Genomic DNA, 17,524 nt, shown 5'->3' on the forward strand with positions numbered 1-17,524 from the left:
AGCATATCCTGACCCTGTCTTCTCCCTCCCCATCTCCACTCCCACCACCCTAGTCCAGGCGACCTCCTCTCTCGTGTGAGCTACTGCAGAAGCCACCGACCTGGCCACCCTGCTTCTTGCCTGCCCTCTCCCCGCATCATTTCTCTACATGTTAGAGTCGTCTTTTTAAAATATAAATCAAATCATGTCACTCTCCTGCTTAATTAAATTCTTTTAGGAGCTAGCATCTCATCTAGAATTAAATCCTAACTCCTTACTCTGGCCTACATAGCCCAGCATGCCTGGCCCTGGCCCTGACACCACAGCCCTGTCAGCTTCTCTCCAGTCCCTGAGCATGGCCAGCCTGTTTCCTCCTTGGAGCCTTCGTCCTGACTCTGCCCTCTGCTTCCTGGTCCTGCCTGGGCCCTTCTCATCATTCAGATCTCAGCTTGTGGGTCACCTCCCCTGAGAGGCCTTCCCTGATCACCTCATCTCTCATCCCAATTTAACTCCGCATGTCTCATCAGTAGCTGACCTTTGTTTACTTGTCTGCTTCCCCACTGGAAGTAAGACCCAGGAAAACAATGACCTTGTTTTCCACTTGGTTCACCAGCATCTGGAACAGGGCCAGCATAGGTACTCAGAAAAAAATTGTGTTAGGAAATGTCATTCCCCCTCTGGGCCTCAGTTTCCCCATCTATTAAACAGGGATAATAATATAATAGCATCTTCCTCACAGGGTTGTTAAGATTAAGTGAGAAATACGTGTAAGGCCCTGGCACTTGGTCACTAGTGGCTAGTAATCCCATTACTACGATCAATACCATATTGGAATCCCTGACAGGAATGTGTGGGCAGAGCCAGCGGGACTCCCACATGCTCCCCAACTGAGCTCCAAGCAGCTGGGCCAATTGGCCCTGGCCCACTACTTGTCACTGCCAAAGTCCTCAACACCCAATAGCAGAGGGAGGGCAAATCCAGGGATGACAAGCGGAGACAAGCGAGCTTCAACTCAACTGTAAGTTTATTAGAAAGGCTGTGGACAGATGAACCCTGAGTTACCAGCTGAGGAAGGAATGAAAAAAGCCCCTGCCCCTCTTGGCCTGCCCCACAGGCCTCCTGTGGACTCTGTCCTGTGGCAGACTCCAACAGAAGTCAGCCAAAAAGTGCTTTCCAGATGCTCCTTCAGGGGCTGCCCGACCTGACTGCAGAGGACCCAGTGGTACGGCCAATGTGGATGCTGGTGCCTGGAGCTGGGAGCCGCGGGGCCTTGGTCCTCTCCTCTAGCAGAAAGTGGTTCCAGAAGCCCCAGCAGAACAGAAGAGAAAAGGAGCCGATGGGGATAGAGCAAGTTCTGCCGAAGAGCCAAGGGCTCTGGAAGGCGGTGCTGGGCCGCCTTGGAGGTGGGTGCAGACGGCTACACATGGCCAGTTGTAGGGGTCCCCCCAGGGGGACCCCGAAGCTGCTCTAAGGAGTCTCAGCTACAGACAGCCCTAGTGCGACTCAGTGCCCCTCCTGGGGCTGCACTGGCTACTTCTGCTCCCAGAAAGGCAAATGGATCTTGTAAAAACCCATGGTAGGTGGTTGGTGCCATTTCTGTCTTAAAAGAAGACAAGAGTTTGTACAGTGAATCGATTTCAACCAGCAGAGCCTGAACCGAGAAGAGTGCGTCCTGGGGGAGGAGAAGGCACTTCTTACGTCCTCCCCGGGGTGATCTGGGCCCCCTCGGGGCTCCGCTCCCTCTGGCCCTGTGACTCAGGCCCGCTCCCTCTGGGAAGTACGCTGCCTCCGTCGAGCTAGCACTGCCCTGCGGCCCGGACGCTCTGGCCCCTCACAGGGTGGTCGATGGCAGCTTCCTCACCCGCCGCTGGGCCAGGATGGACGACTCGATGGGCTTCAGCTGAGGGGTGGGCTTGGAGCTGTTGAGCGCAGAGTATGTCGCTGCCATGGCTCCCTGGGGGAGGAGGTGGGAGTCAGTTCCCGGGTGGGAGGCGCATGTGCTCCAGGGCCAGGCCAGCCCCTCCCAGTGTTCCACAGCCCCCACAGGCCCCTGTTAATCCCGCCTTGGTGGTTCTTCATGGTCATCAGTCCTGCCTCATCCCTCAGACTGGAGGCTTCAGAGCTCAGGGGCTGGGCCCCCTAGAGGACCAGGGGGGCCACGAGTGCACTGTAGACACCCCTGCATGTCAGACTGGGGCTCCCTGGGAAGAGACACACATGGCATCTCCTGGCTCTGCCACCCCAAGTCCCTGCCCATGGAACCTTGACCTGGCAGCCTGGGTGTCTGTACCTTCACAGTCTGCAGGTCCTGGTGGGATAGTTGGCTCTGGGGGAGCTTGTCTTTCTGGGTGATCCACGGGTGCTGCAGGACCTGCTTAGCTGTGAGGCGCTGGTGCGGGTCCACATGCAGCATCTTGGATACCAGGTCCTGGGGGAACAGTAGGAAGGGGTTGGTGGGAAGGGCTAGCAGGGGCGCACACAGCTGTGTCTGTAAGGCAGCCATCTCCTGCCATCTCCCGCCTGGACCCTTGCAGTGGCCCCTTCGATCCACTCTCCACACCACGGCCTCCCCAAGCACATGCCCTTCTTCAGGACTTCTTCCTGGAAGGCCGTTTCCTTTCTCTTTCACCTTCTAGGAGCCATGCAGGAAGGTGGGAAGAACCTAAGGCTGGGGTTGGGCAGCTTCAAAACCTGACTCCCCTGCTCATCAACTGCATCTCCTGGGCAAGTTACTTTAACTCTCTGAGCCCCAGTTTCGCCTCTGAGAAACGGGATAACAAAAATACCTGACTCATAGGTTAATGCAAGGTGGCACTGTTCATTAAGGGCTCAACCTCTGTCTGACACAGAGGTTCCCATGACTGGAACCCATTGCTAACAGTGAAAGCTCAAACGTCCCCTCCTCTGAGAAGGCCTCTCTGCCCAGTAGCCCGGGGCTCTCCTCGTGTCTCCACTGCCTGTACCCCTGACCAGGAGGACCTGCCTCTCCGCACCTGGCATCTCTGTTCCTTGTGCGCAAGCCTGTCTCTCACCTCACACTAAGTTTTCCCACGGCAGGGGCTGTGATGATGCAGCCCTCTGTTCCCCTACAGGGCCCAGAACATGGGAAGGGCCAGTAAATGATCACCAAGTTGTTTTCAAACAAGGTGTGGGGGGCAGTCTGCCTGGGAATCTTTCACTTGGAGAAATAGGGCAACAGAGATTTGTGGGACATTCCACTTGGAGAAATGAGGCTGCAGGTCACCTGTTCGTGAAATGCTGAAAAGCCCTGGGATGGGACCCTGCCTCCCCCCCCCTCCCACAAATGAGCAGGGTCCAGGCTTTACAGCCTCACCTTGGCTGTGTCTGAAACCGTGTTCCAATTTCCCCCGCTGAGGGTGAACTTCCCACTGCCGATCCGGGTCAGGATTTCCTCTGGTGTGTCACTGGGTCCATTGGCAAATGGAGTGTATCTGGGGAAAAGTCCACCCAGTCTGGGTATAGCCTCTGGCCTCCATCCTGGGGCCAGGGGTGGGGAGGGGCAGGGGGCTGTGTCTCCCCCTTCAGATGGGGTGCTCCCAAGTGTGGGACTTCCTCCTGCAGGTGGAGCTCCCAAAGGCAGGGCCATGTCCCTGTCTTCAGCCTTCCTGAGGCAGGGCTGAGTCTCTCCCATCAGACAAGCACCACCCCAGCTACACTAGGGCTGGAGGAAGGGGCGGGGGGCTGAGGGGGGCAGGCCAGTGGGGTACTCACCCCGCCAGCATGGTGTACAGCAGAATGCCCAGGCTCCAGATGTCGCAGCCCTCGTCATAGCCCTGGCGCTTCAGTACCTGGCAGGAAGGGAGGCAGGGGAGGGTCTGTCTGAGGGGCAATGACAAGTGGCCCCATATGCTTGCCTGCTCCTCCCCAAAGGGTAGGACAAGGGTCCCAGGCCTGGGCTGATCCTCCCTTGGTCCCTGGGCCAAGGCCGCAGAGACGGGCTCTGGACAGCGTGGGGCCTCTGGAAGGGACATGAGGCTCCCCGTGCTAGGTCCCCTCACTCTTGCAGCTGAGGAGGCCAGGCCACTCACCTCCGGCGCCACGAAGTTGGCGGTGTAGCAAGGTGTCATGAGAAGCCCGTTCTCAGCCCGCAGCTGCTTGGCAAAGCCAAAGTCGCAGATGCGCAGGCACTCAGGGTTCCCAGACTCGTCCACATACAGGATGTTGCTGGGCTTGAGGTCCCTGTGCACAACCTGGGGGAAGAGGGCCCGGGTCAGTTCTCCATGTGGGCAGGCTGCCGGTGGCCCAGGTCCACTGCCAGGGATGGGAGAGTTAGAAGACGGGCCCAGAGAGGGGGCAGAAGGACCCAGAATCTGAGAGGGGAAGGGGCTACAAAGGGGCCTTAGTGCTGCTGGTATTGCCGACTTGAAACTTCTAGGTCAATGTCTGTGAGGCAGCTCTAACTTGTCCACACAGAACTCCTCAAATCCGCCATCACACAATCTTACCTAATGGCAACTCCATCCTTCCCATTGCTTGGATTGAAATCTTAAGAGTCATTCTCAATTCCTCTTTTTTTCTCGTATTCCTCAATCAATCCATTAGCAAACTCTGCTGGCTCTACCATTAAAACACACCCAGAGCCCAAGCACTTCTCAGCCCCTCTCCTGGCAGCACGCTGATCCCAGCCACTATCATCCCTCCCCCGGGGTTACGGCAGCAACCTCCTAACTGGTCTTCCTGCTTCTGACCTCACCCCCTACAGCCTGTTCTAAACAGAGCAGCCAGAGCGGTCCTATGAAATGTAAGCCAGATCGTGTCCTCTCCAAGGGTTCTGCTCTCAAGAGGAAATGTCTTTACGACGGCCTGATGGCCCCACCTCATCTCTCCCCTGCCCCCTACCCACGTCGCTTGCGCTCTCTGCTCCTCTAGCGCTCTCCTCCTTGCTCAGCTGGCTTTGGCCACACCAGCCTCTTCGCTCTTCCTTCAACATGCCAAGCACACTCCTGCCTCAGAGCCTTCGCACTTGCTGTGCCCTCTTTCTGGAATACTCTTCCCTTAAGCATCGGCCTGGTTCATTCTCATTTCTTTCCGGTTTCAGCTCAAATGTCACCTTATCAGTGAGGCCTTCCCTAGACCATTCCATATAAAATAGCAATCACGGACCTGTACTCCTTAGTCTCCTCACCCTGCTTTATCTTTATCCACAGCATTTACCACCATTGGATATTTACTTAATTGTCTTCTGAACCCACCCACTGGAATGTAAGCTCCACGGGTGTTTCGCTCATTGCTGCATCCCAGCATTTAGAATAGTTCCCAGCACAAGGTAGGTATTCAATAAATAACTGCTGAATTCAATAAATAACTGCTGAATGAACTGCTGAATGAATGGATGAATGACACTTAACTACTGAGGCCTTAAGCAAATGACTTTCCTCTGGCCCCATTTGCTCATCTGTAACCTGAGGGGGCTGAACCACTCCACTTACTTTTCAACCACCCTCTCCCTTGGCATGGTTCTATTCATAGTCATTCCTCTAACTATTACCTAATTATCGACAACTCTCAGATCTCTGACACTAACCCAGAGCTTTCCTGAGTCCAGGCTCATACAGCTGCTTACCAGACGGCAACCACTGAATGTCCCATAGGCCCTCAAACCCAACACATCCCAGACTAAACTCATTCTCACCCTCCTTCTCCTCCTCCCATGAGCTCATGGTACGCCTTGAGCACCGTCAAAGACCTTCAATGGCTCCCTACTACTTGCAAGATAAAGCCTGAAGTCCCCATCCTGGTGTGGAAGGTTCAGCTGTCCGTTCCAGCCTTTGTCCACCACATCCCTCAAGCGCCCTGAGCTCAGGCCAGTGGGGGTTCCTTCAGCCATAAATAGCCGTATCTCTCTGTGGAACACCGGCTCACCCCCAGCACCGAGCACAGGGACTCGCACAGAACAAGTGCTACGTGAACGCTGTGCAATGAATGAATGACTCACCCCTCTGAAACACACAGAGACCTTGCAGGTTAGATCAGCTGAGTCTCGCAGGTTAGTTGGCTTCACGAGATGGTCCTTGCATATTCCCCGTAGAGCCAGGCCAACAGGCTCAAGGGGCAGCCGCTGCGCACTCCAGCTGACAGGCACCATACAGCAACTCGGGCCCCGGTTTCAAAAGCGGCCAAATTACCAAACCAAACCAAATCCCAAACAAGAAAACACCCGCCCTGTGGAGGCCAAATGCAGCCACTGAGTCAACAGGCTGTGGCTGGGGCGGAGTTGTGATTTCAGTCAGGAGGCAGATGGGCCAGAGTGTGAATCCTGGCTTTACCAGCAGTAGCTGTGTGGTCTTGATGTGTCACTTAACCTCTTTAGTCCTTGGTTTTCTCACCTGTAAAATGGGGCTGATGAGAGTGCTCGGCCCCCAGGGTTACGGGAAGGAGCATATGAGTTATGTACCAGGAATACTTAGCACAGGGCTTGGAAAGTGGCAGCTGCTGCCATAGTAACGCCAGCACTCCCTGGGGCTGAGCCCCACCATCATGATGGACATTAAGATACAGTGAGTGCTTGTTAAGAAGCCCTTAAGAATTAGAAGACAAGAAGGGGAGGAAAATGAAGGGGCAGATGCTGTCCAAAGCAGCATCCGATCACACACAAGTTAGGGGCACAGACTCTGGGGACAGCTTAGCGATGAGGCCTTTACTTAAGCTCCCAGAGCCTCAGCTCCCTCACTTATAAAATGGGCAGAATAATACTAATACTTTCTTCATAGGTTCGTTGGAACAGTTAAATGAGTTGATGTGCAAAGTGCTTAGAACCTGTCTGGCCTGTGGAAAGTGCTATGTGAAGCGGCGGCACCTCTGTCATCACCAGCACCGTCGGAGGATGTGCGTTAGGGCGCCTGTGACCAGCCACACACACACAAAAGGGTGAAGTTCTTCTACATGAATCATCTGGCTAAACAGAGAAGCCAAAGTGTGAAGCCCTGCTGAGTTCTCAGACAAGCTGTCCCCGGCATGCTGGGGCCCTTACAGAAACAATATGAGGGAAGCAAGAGACCTGAAAGGGCCCACGTATTAAACAAAGGACTCTTGCAAAATAGATGAAAAAGGCAGACAACCCAATTTCTTCAAACGGACAAAAGACTTGAACAGACATTCCATAAAAGAGGCTGTTCAAATGGCAATAACCCCACGAAGAGGTGCTCAACTTCCTCAGTCGTCAGGAAAATGCAAATTAAAACCACTATGAGATACCATTCCTCATCTCCTAGGATGGCTGTGATTAAAAAGATGGAAAATACCAAGTGTTGGAGAGTACCAGAACTCTCACACGCTTCTGGGAGGAGTGTAAGTAGGTAAAACAACTTTGAAAAACTGGCAACATCTACTAATGATGAATATACACTGCACTATGACCCAGCAATTCCACAGTTAGGTTTACACCCAGCGTTAAAATGGGCAAGTGTTCACGAAAGACAAGGGTAAGAATGTCACGGCAGCATTATTTGTCACAGTCAAAAAACTGGTAACAACTCCATGTCCATTAACGGTAGAAAGAACAGTTAAATTGTGGTCTATTCATACAGTAGAAACCACACGGCAACGAGAAGGAGTGAACTGCAGTCACACAACATCGCAGATGAATCTGAGAGTGCTGAGTGACAGAAGTGAGATACGAAAGAGTACATTTATATAAAATTAGAAGTTCACAGGCTTCCCTGGTGGCGCAGTGGTTGAGGGTCCGCCTGCCGATGCAGGGGACACGGGTTCGTGCCCCGGTCCGGGAGGATCCCACGTGCCACGGAGCGGCTGAGCCTGCGCGTCCCGAGCCTGCGCTCCACAACGGGAGAGGCCATGACAGTGAGAGGCCCGCGTACCACACACACACACACACAAATTAGAAGTTCACTTAGAATGGTTATCCTTGGGGAGGGTGCAGGGACTGGAAGGGGCTCGAGGGGGTTGGGGGGGAACTGGAAATCCTTCAGTTCTTGATCTGGGGGCTCAGTTACATGGGTGTATTCACTTTTTGAAGATTTATTGAATTATACATGATGATTTGTTTATGTGATATTTCAATAGGAAGATAACGTTAAAACAAACAGGAGGTCCCAGTGGACCCTGCTCCTGGTCAGCCCCTTCCCATTCCTCGGCTGTTATGAGATTCCCAGCTTCTAGACCACAGATGCTGCCAAAGTATAATCAGCCCCGAGAATCTCCCTCCAAATACCTCCAAGAGAGCTTCCCATTTCCTCATCATCTACCCCTGGTATTTGGAAAGGGCCAGAAGCTTTAGAAGCCCATAGATTCCAAAATCCCAAAGATTTTCTCTGGGCAAGAAACAACATTCTCCCATGACACCCCACCGAGCAGCTGTCTGTCCTGGAGCTCACTGCCCCTCCTGGAGGGGCTCACTCCTTTCGCAGGCAGCTCCCACTCTACAAAGCCCTTCCCTGCTCTGAGTTCAGGGGGCCCACTGGAAACGCACTGCTTCAGCTCTGTCTTCTAAACCTTCTGTGGGTAACATGAGCTAGTACTCACGTGAGAACAAAACAGGAAAAGGAAGCACATTTACTGTCTGACCTGACACGTTTCCATATCAGTCTGTTTGCACTGGCCTTTTCAAAAAACTAAACCACTTCAAACATGACCATTAACAGTACATGTGGTAAACAAACTGAAGCTCTGGTTAGGAGGTAAAGATCTTTTTCACAAAACTTTTACTTTATTTTTACAAACCCTAATGAAAGGATTGATTCAGGCCAAGGTCCCGAAAGGGTGAAACCATTGCATGAAGGGTTGGTGAGGACCTTTATGATACACCTCAGGCCCACCCACTGCCCGCCACCCATTCACGCATCCCCAGACTGTGACCACTGACACGACTGATGACTAACGGGGGCAACGAGATGTTGGCTCAGGGACGTGATGCTTTGTGAAGTACACTGTGCCTCCCATGGAGTGTTTATTGACTCCTTGATCCCAAAAAGAAGTTGAAGCTAAACCTAATTAAGACTTTGGAGCACCCTGCAGTTTACAGGAAATATAGGCAATAGAGGAACAATTAAAATGATGCCATGAGGAAGCAAACAGACACATTCAGAATGTGGGATAGGGAATTCCCTGGCGGTCCAGTAATTAGGACTCCACGCTCTCACTGTCAAGGGCCCAGTTTCGATCCCTTGTCGGGGAACTGAGATCCTGCATGCCATGCGGCACAGCCAAAAAAAAAATCAAAAAAGATTTGGTGAATCTTGGGAGTTCCCTTGCAGTCCAGTGGTTAAGACTCCGCGCTTCCACTGCAGGGGGCGCAGGTTCAATCCCTGGTCAGGGAACTAAGATCCCCCATGCCGTGTGGCTCGGCCAATAAAAAACCCAAAAAAGATTTGGTGAATCTTAAAGGAAAATGTTCTTCCTTGTACTATTCTCTTCTTTTTTAAAAAACTTTTTATTTCATATTGGCGTATAGTTGATTAACCGTGTGTTAGCTTTGGGTGTTCAGCAAAGTGATTCAGTTATACATTTACATGTATCTATTCTTTTTCAAATTCTTTTCCCATTTAGGTTTTTACATTATATTGAGCAGAGTTCCCTGTGCTATACAGTAGGTCCTTGTTGGTTATCCATTTTCAATATAGCACTGTGTACATCCCTTGTACTATTCTTTTAAATTTTATATAGGTTTGAACTTTTTCCTCAATAAAAAGTGGGGGAAAATACTCCAGCAACAACAAAAAAGAAAGTAAGAAATTGAAAGAGGGAGAAGGAGGGAGAAGGAGAGGGAAGGAAGAAAAGAGGGAGGGAGTGGGGTAAAAATCTTGACAATTCTTGAATCTGGTTACAGGGGGTTCATTTTTCTATTCTTGTACAATTTGTATATGTTTGAAATTTTTCATACTAAAAAGTTAATGTGGGGCTTCCCTGGTGGCGCAGTGGTTGAGAGTCCGCCTGCCGATGCAGGGGACGTGGGTTCGTGCCCCAGTCTAGGAAGATCCCACGTGCTGTGGAGCGGCTGGGCCCGTGAGCCATGGCCGCTGAGCCTGCACGTCCGGAGCCTGTGCTCCGCAACGGGAGAGGCCGCAACAGTGAGAGGCCCGTGTACCGCAAAATAAACAAACAAACAAACAAACAAATAAATAAATAAATAAATAAATAAAAATAATAAAAAGTTAATGTTAAAAAAAAAAAGGCATAGCAATGATCTGGTCCTATTTCCCCGTAATGTTTATGTGGCCTTTTCCAGGGGCCTGCACTGGACCATGATGCTTCCCTGGCACAGCACCTCACTTCATGCCTCATCCAACCTGTGAAGGGGCAGCTCTTACTGTCATGAGTTTGCAGATGAGGAAATGGCTCAGAGAGGTGGGAGGTTTTCCCAACCTAACACGCAGAGCTGGTGACAGCCAGTCTCATTCCAGAGCCTGCGTCCTTAACCCCCATACTGCCTGACCAGAAGCACCCTAAAACATCATCTCGTCCAGAGAGAAACTCACGCTGACTCTGTTTTCAGCTTTGATACCCTATAAGGACCTTTTCTAGCTCTGCCTTGTGCAATGATAAGGACAAGTCCTACGGTTCGGACACACACTCTTCTGTAGCACCTGCTGTGTTTCCAGCAGCATTTCCTCTTGCATCCACTTCCTCTGTCCTAACAGCCGAACCCATGGCCGGATTCACCACCCTGAAGCCTTGCAGCTCCCACAGTGATCCTGCTCGTTCCTAACTTAAAGCCTCACTCCCCATCTGTAGCTCTCCACCCAAATTCCTCAGTCAGACATTCTGGCTCCATTCTTCCTGGACTGTGTGACCCTGGGCAAGTGAGCTCACATCTCTGAGCCTCAGCCTTCTTACCTGTAAAGTGAGGCCAATAACAGCACCTACCTAACAGGGTTGTTGTGAAAATCAGTTGAGATAATGTAAGGAAAGAAGTCAACATGACGCCTGCCTAGGTCCTGAACAAATGCTCATTTTCACAGTTTGGCCTCATCTCTCCCTCCCTCCCTTCCTTATGTCCATCCACTCGCCCCCTCACTCATCCCAAGTCTCCCCTCTGTCTGGCTGGTTGAAGACTGCCTGGGCCAGTCATGGTTCATACACGTTTACGGTACGACCCTTGGCCGCCCCCCACGCCCACTTGGTGCCCCCGACCCAAGACTTACCCCCTGGGAGTGCAGATACTCCACGGTCTTGCCGATGGTATGCAGGACGAAGCTGGCCTCACGCTCTGAGAAGAATTTCTGCCGTAGGATCTTATCCAGCAGCTCCCCTCCCCGCATCAGCTCTGTCACCAGGTACACGTGTTTGCCATCATCGTACACCTGCCAGAGACCTCGCCATCAGGCCCCTCCCCTTGATGCCAGGCCTGGGCCCCTTGGCCACCAGCTCACCAGGACAGGAAGGAAGGAATGACATGAGGCTTGGGCGTGTGTTCTGCTCTTCAGTCACCCTGGCAGGGCCTTCACCTATCTGGGCCCCTGGACAGGGTGCTGGCTCTGTCCTGATGGGCAGGAAAGCTCTCAGAGACTGCCTGGGTCTGAAGTGGAGGGCACTTGGGTGCAGCCAGATCCGCGGCACTGAGGGGCCTCCCCATCCATAAGCACAGGAGGATCAGAAGCCAAAGGAATGGCAGCCCCGAGACGGTCCTAGAGTCGAGGGCCCCCGTCCCCAGCCCACTCTCGAGGACCCCCACTTACATCTTTCAGAGTGATGATGTTGGGGTGCTGCCCGTACCGCAGAAGAATCTCAATCTCTTCCGAGGGGTCTCGCTTGCTCTTGTCGATGACCTGAGGAGAGGGGTGCGTGTGGTGGTGTCCGAGGGACCGACTCCAGACTCCCTTCCCGCCACAGAGCCCACGCTGCAGGGCGTGGAGTCTCAGCCGCACACCTTTCACCCATCCACAGAGCCTCAGGCACCAACTCTCCCCCACCAACGGGCCAGGGCTACGTGGCCCCCCACCTCCACCCCGCCGAGCGGCCTCGGCCGAGACAAGGTCGAGAGGCCTACCTTGACAGCATACTCCATGGTGGTGGCCTTGTGGACACAGCGCTTGCACTCGGAGTAGGAGCCCACACCGATCGTCTCTTTTACCACATAGCCGTCACTAAAAACCAGGTTCTTTCCGTGTAGTTGCTGCAGGAGACCAACAGGTAGGACTGACCCCGAGCTCTAGGATGCAGAGGTCATCCCCCCAGAAGCCGAGGCCTTGGCACTGTGGAGATGGCACTGGGCAAGAGGCTGGAGGCCCGGGGTAGAATGTTGGCTGTGTGACCTCAGGCAAGAACCTGCCCCTGTCTGGGCCTGTTTTCTACACTATATGATGGGCACACTCACTCTCTCCAGGGTGCCTGGCTGCAGTCTGTGGTTAGTGGGTGCTGGAGGGGGCAGGCAATAGGCCACAACACACATGGAGCGGTTTGAAGCTCCGAGAAGCCCAGGCAGGACTGAGAGGGATGAAGGAGTCCTGAGCCAGGTCCCAGCTCTGCCACTTACGTGGCCTTCAGTGAGTTGCCTCCCCTTTCTGGGTGACACAGCCCACCTCAAGGGTGTCTCGAGGCTCTGAGACACTAACAGTATCAGATGCTGCTATGGTGCTGAGAGTGTGGCAGGCACTATTCCGAGCACTTTTCACCAGGTGACCCACGGCCCGTGGACGGCCCTGGTTCATGTCTGTTGTCCTCACATCCAGTCTGGTTTAATGTTTGTCCGCGACCAAGATATCCCAGGTGGATAATAAATCACACAGTCACCTTAACTTTACACACGTCAACTCACATAATCCTCGAAACAATCCTTGGAGAAAGGTTTTATCATCAACCCCATTTACAGATGAGGAAACTGAGGCACTGGGAAGGTGAATGTCCCCTCCACAGCCCCTGACCTTGGAAGCTCTGACCCAGGCAGGGAGCTCCAAAGTCTACATTTTTTTTTATTTTGTTTGTTTGTTGTTGTTGTTGCTGTCGTTCTGCGGCCGCACTGCGCAGCATGCAGGATTCTAGTTCCCCGACCAGGGATTGAACCCACAAACCCCTGCAGTGGAAGCATGGAGTCTCAACCCCTGGACCACCAGGGAAGTTCCCGAAGTCCACCTTCTTGCCTCTCGACTCTAAATTTCCTACAGAGCCGGGAAAGTGTGCAAATGGGGGACAAGTGGAAGGAGACCCGAGTGCCACGCCACCCACCCCCGTCAGGACCAGCCACTCCCCAGCAGCACCACCCTGGGCACTCCCTGGCATTTACCCAGGCCCTACAATGTCCTGGCTGTGTCAGGAACCTCATAACCGTGCTGTTATCCCTGTTTTACAAATGGGGAAACTGAGGCTCAAGGAGGCTGGAGGCCCAATGGGCTCCACAGTGGCGTCAGGGTTTGAACCCAAACCTATCCAAGTCCAGAGCCTGTGTTCTCAGCCGTCTGCCTTGTGGCTTCTAGGTGGAAAAGGACAACTGAGCAGCAGCCTCCTGCCCCTCACCTGTACCACCGAGTGCAGGGGCGCCTGCGTGGCCCGAGGCTTGCCGTCGTCCTCCATCAGGCCAGTGGCCACGAAGCTGAAGCCACGGAACAGCTGATGGGCACCAGCGCTGGGGGGGATGCCTGGGGAGTCTGCAGGGGCAGGAGAGGGATGTGAGCCAGAGGAGGTACCCTTGACCCGAGGCAGCCCAGCAAAGTGGACCACAGGGGCTTCCAGGCCTGCCTCAGCAGCTGGTCGTTGTGGCAGCCTGGGCAGGGCCCCTCATCCCCGGCCTCAGCCCATCTGCCCATGTGTGTTTAGAGCAGCCCAGCCCTTACACACAAGGAACAGAAAGACCCTCACTTCCGCCACCCGCCCAGGCCAAGGCACTTTATCCCTTTCTGGAGGCCTCCCCGCCTCTGGTCTGCCCCTTCAGGTCCATCTTCTGCGCAGCAGCCAGAGGGATAGTTCCAACCACAAGTCTACCCCCTGCCTGTACCCTTCAAATGCTCCCCTCTGCCCTCAGGAAAGCCCAGCTCCTCAGCCTGGCAATAAGGTGCTTGTGAGCTTAGCCTCCTCTCTCCCCATTCCACAGCTCAGCCACGCCAAGCTTCTCAGGTCCTTAAGGAAGACTCCGAGCCCCTGCACATGCTGTTCCTGCTAACTACAATCCACTCCTCGTCCATCCTTTGAGGCTCAGCTTACACACTGTCCTCTGAGAAACCTGGCCTCATGCCGCTCCTCCAGGCCCTCGCCTCATTAAGCTGCACTTGTCGTGCTGCCCAGAGCTGTCCTCATGTCTCTTCCCCCACTACAGCCTGAGCCATATGAAGGCAGGGCCTGGGTCTGTCCTGTTCACCATCAATGCTCCCATGGCTGGCACACAGTAGGGACTTGGTACGTATTTGTCAGATCAACAAATAAAGATGGGACAGACTGCTTGGAGAAGTGCTAAGCTCCCTGACATCAGAGATGTGCAAGCCACAGTGAGAAAAGCACCCCCTCTGCTAAACCTGCCCCTCCAGGAGACCTTCCAGAACGAACACTCCTCCCCAATATCTAGCCAAAATGTTAGGATTTACCAAGTTCCCTCCCAGAAGCCCCCTACTTGGCTTCTAGCAGTAACCCCAGAGACCGAGTGGGTCTATCGCTGAGCCCACGTTTCAGATGAGTCACTGAAGCCCAGTGGTCAGAGGAGCCAAAGCCGATTCCCACGCTTGCCCCTGACCTGTGGGCACTGTCACCTCTGCTGCCAGACCGTCTCCACCTCACGTGTTTGCCGGGTCAGATACTTCAGCCCTGACGTGAGTGTGAGCCTGATGCGTGTGGTCTTCCCAGTGGGCTGAAGATGCCTGGGGCAGGAGTCCCGACTTCTCTATTGTGGCCTGAAGGCCACCCCCACCACCTCACCCAGGCACAAAGAGGCCCACAGGATCCCGGAGTGGGACGACCAGGCAGAATGAGATGGAGACAAGGAGTCAGAGACCCATCCACCTGTCTGCCCACACACCTGGGCCTGCCGCAGCCCTGAACACCCCTGACTCCCTGCTTCCCTCCTGTACCAGTCCAAGACAAACCGGACAAAGGGCGCACCCTTGGGCGTGCGGGATGTGAACTCAGTGTCAAAGTAGAAGGTGTCATCGGGTTGTGCCACAGCCGGCTTGAAGGGTGGCTTGATCTCGCGCCGGTACAGCTTCTGCAAGGCGGGGCAGGCACAGTGGTCACCTTGGCACCTCCACAGCCTGCCAGCGGCCCCGTGCAGGAGTCAATGGCCTGGACAGAGCACAGGCTATGCAGACAGGGCATGACCGCTTGCCCTTGGGAGGCGAGCCCATGCCTCCAAGGCCATGGTGTCACCTCTGCTTCTTATGGGAGGCCCTAGGCAGTAGAAGCCCCCTCCGACCACAGCTGAATCCCTGACTGGGGCTCTGGGGTGGACAGACACACTCACATTCCAGTCAATGGTGGAGTAGAAGACATGCCGCTTGATTTCCTCTGCCCCATCAGGGCCGGAGCCTGAAAAAGCCCAGATGAGAGGTCTGCCTTGGGACGCTCCAACCCGCAGACACCCGCCCTGTCCTCCGAGCAGCCTCGCCTCACTGTGGCCTGGGACCAGTGGCTGGGCTCACACTGCCCCAAATCCATCCAGCCATCACCCCGAGGCCTACTGCCCACTCAGCGTTTTCCACTGTCTGGAGCCCCTCTATGAACAAGCTCCAATGTACTGACAGGAGAAGGAAAGCCCAGAGAAGAGAGGCCAGGCAACGCGCCCAAGGCCAAAGTCAGGACAGGCCGAACCTGTTCCGAGATCTGCAGGGGGCCCCCACCTCCCTCCCAGCTCCGGCCTCATCTCTGCTGCTCTTATCCCATTGCCCTTGTCAGCCACCAGACAGGCTCTCACTCCATTCAAGCCCAGGGACCTGGACGGGACCTTACAAAGCTGGTCATGATCCAGGTGAACCCAGGAGCCAAGGAGTCAACACATACTGAGCAGCTGCTACAGACACATTCGCTGACTTCACTTAATCAACAGAGCTTGAGATCATTGTCCTCCATGGAGACGAGGACCTAGGGCTCTGGGGGGAGAAGTCAACTGCCTTGGGTCACTTCGCTCACAAATGGTACTCACTCGATCAACACATATTTGTGGAGGGACCACTGTGTACCAAGGCAGTGGGGTCCCGTCATGGGGCTGGGACTGGGGCCTGAGCCTCTGACGCCTGAGCTCGTGCTCCTTCCGTGCGGGGCCTCTGTCCTCATCCCCAGGGGGAGTACAGATGACTCAGTTCCTGCCTTCCCCCTACACACAGGTCACCCCACTGCCCCAAACGCCACACATGGAGCCAGAAAGCAGGGTGGCCAGAGGCATTGTCTCCCCACACAAAGGACAACGGCCCCTTTCAGCCCCAGATGTGGCCCCATGGCCTAGGCCGCAGCTGTACCCCGCTCCCCTCCCCTGAGCTGGGGCTGCTTACCGAGCCGGTTGGCAGGATTCCGCTTGAACAGGGACCGCAGGAGGCTCTGTGCTTCCGTGCTCAGAAACTGGGGCATGCCTAGCTTTGCCCTGAAATGGCCCCCGGGTCTCGTCAGGGCTGAGCTCCGCCCCAGAGGCCCCATCTCACCTCCCACCTCTGTCCACATCTAGTTTCCAGCTCAGTCCAGACAAGCCATCCTCAAACTCCCCTCCCAATGACGCAGGGATTCCCCTCCCACAGGCCCCTGTGGATGAAAAGGGAGCCCTGGAAAGCACAATGCCCAGCCCAGAGGAGCGTCTCATTAATGGGGAATCTGAGGCAGGTGCGGGGTGTTACTCTGGCCCCCAAACTGGGGCCAGGCGTGGAGGAGACCCTGAGGCGTCAGAGAGGGGCTGAAGCTTACTTCAGAATCAGTGTCATGGTCTCCTTCCGGTCCTTCCCCTGGAAGGGCAGGGAGCCCGTCAGCATCTCAAACTGCAGAGGACAAGGGTCTGTTCAGGCTCTGGTCCCATCTCCCATGCCCCCCACCTCCTCCCACCCCAGCCACTCAGCTCCAGGCCTAGGAGTTCCGCCTGGATCAAGAACTGCATCTGCCCCTCCCCACTCTGTCAGTCAGACCATGAGGAACAGTGCTAGGGGTCCAAAGCTGGGGAGACGCCCAGCACAGGGCTGGGGACTGAGCCTGGAATCCTTCCAAGGAAGGAAACTGCAGCTGGGTGGAGGGTGAGGCCAGCTTAGCTGTGAGAGGACAAGAGGAGAGCCTTAGAGACCATCAACCACCCCCTTACACAGATGGGGAAACTGAGGCCCAGGGCCTGGGCACTCACCATCAGCACCCCATAGGACCACCAGTCTGCACTGTGGGTGTGGCCCTGGCGGTTGACGACCTCGGGGGCCATGTACTCCACCGTCCCACAGAAGGAATAGGCCTTCTTCTCGTGGTCAATGGCCTCCTTGCTCAAGCCGAAGTCTGTGGCAAGGAGGGCAAGAAGACACATCTTCAGGACCCCCTGCCTTCCTTGCTGCCATCCCCTGCACACCTATCCCTCCTGCCCAGAGGCCTGAGGGCATCACCCCCATCACACTCAGGAGGAAGCTGAGGCCCAGGGAGGTTAGGTGACCTGCACAAGGTTACACAGTGGGGAGCTGGGATTCAAACCCAG

General features: G+C 54.7%; 1 protein-coding gene across 7 annotated transcripts in view; it reads right to left on the reverse strand.

Annotated features, from left to right (window-relative positions):
- Positions 1–985: 985 nt before the first annotated feature.
- RPS6KA1 (ribosomal protein S6 kinase A1) overlaps positions 986–17,524 on the reverse strand; it is a 36,110-nt gene continuing 19,571 nt past the window's right edge. For all 7 annotated transcript variants that reach the window (XM_027109584.1, XM_027109589.1, XM_027109588.1 and 4 more), the window contains 14 exons: positions 17,189–17,331; positions 16,765–16,835; positions 16,362–16,450; positions 15,338–15,402; positions 14,980–15,082; positions 13,408–13,538; positions 11,945–12,070; positions 11,634–11,723; positions 11,100–11,258; positions 4,029–4,190; positions 3,712–3,788; positions 3,314–3,431; positions 2,270–2,407; positions 986–1,933 (listed from right to left, as the gene is read on the reverse strand). In XM_027109584.1, the coding sequence (XP_026965385.1) occupies positions 1,811–1,933; positions 2,270–2,407; positions 3,314–3,431; positions 3,712–3,788; positions 4,029–4,190; positions 11,100–11,258; positions 11,634–11,723; positions 11,945–12,070; positions 13,408–13,538; positions 14,980–15,082; positions 15,338–15,402; positions 16,362–16,450; positions 16,765–16,835; positions 17,189–17,331 (1,595 nt within the window). In that variant the 3' untranslated portion in view covers positions 986–1,810. The remainder of the gene's footprint in view (positions 1,934–2,269; positions 2,408–3,313; positions 3,432–3,711; positions 3,789–4,028; positions 4,191–11,099; positions 11,259–11,633; positions 11,724–11,944; positions 12,071–13,407; positions 13,539–14,979; positions 15,083–15,337; positions 15,403–16,361; positions 16,451–16,764; positions 16,836–17,188; positions 17,332–17,524) is intronic.

Source organism: Aethalodelphis obliquidens, unplaced genomic scaffold, assembly GCF_003676395.1.
Source record: "Aethalodelphis obliquidens isolate GAN/ISIS:26980383/991018 unplaced genomic scaffold, ASM367639v1 scaffold9, whole genome shotgun sequence".
NCBI classification, from domain to species: Eukaryota; Metazoa; Chordata; class Mammalia; order Artiodactyla; family Delphinidae; genus Aethalodelphis; species Aethalodelphis obliquidens.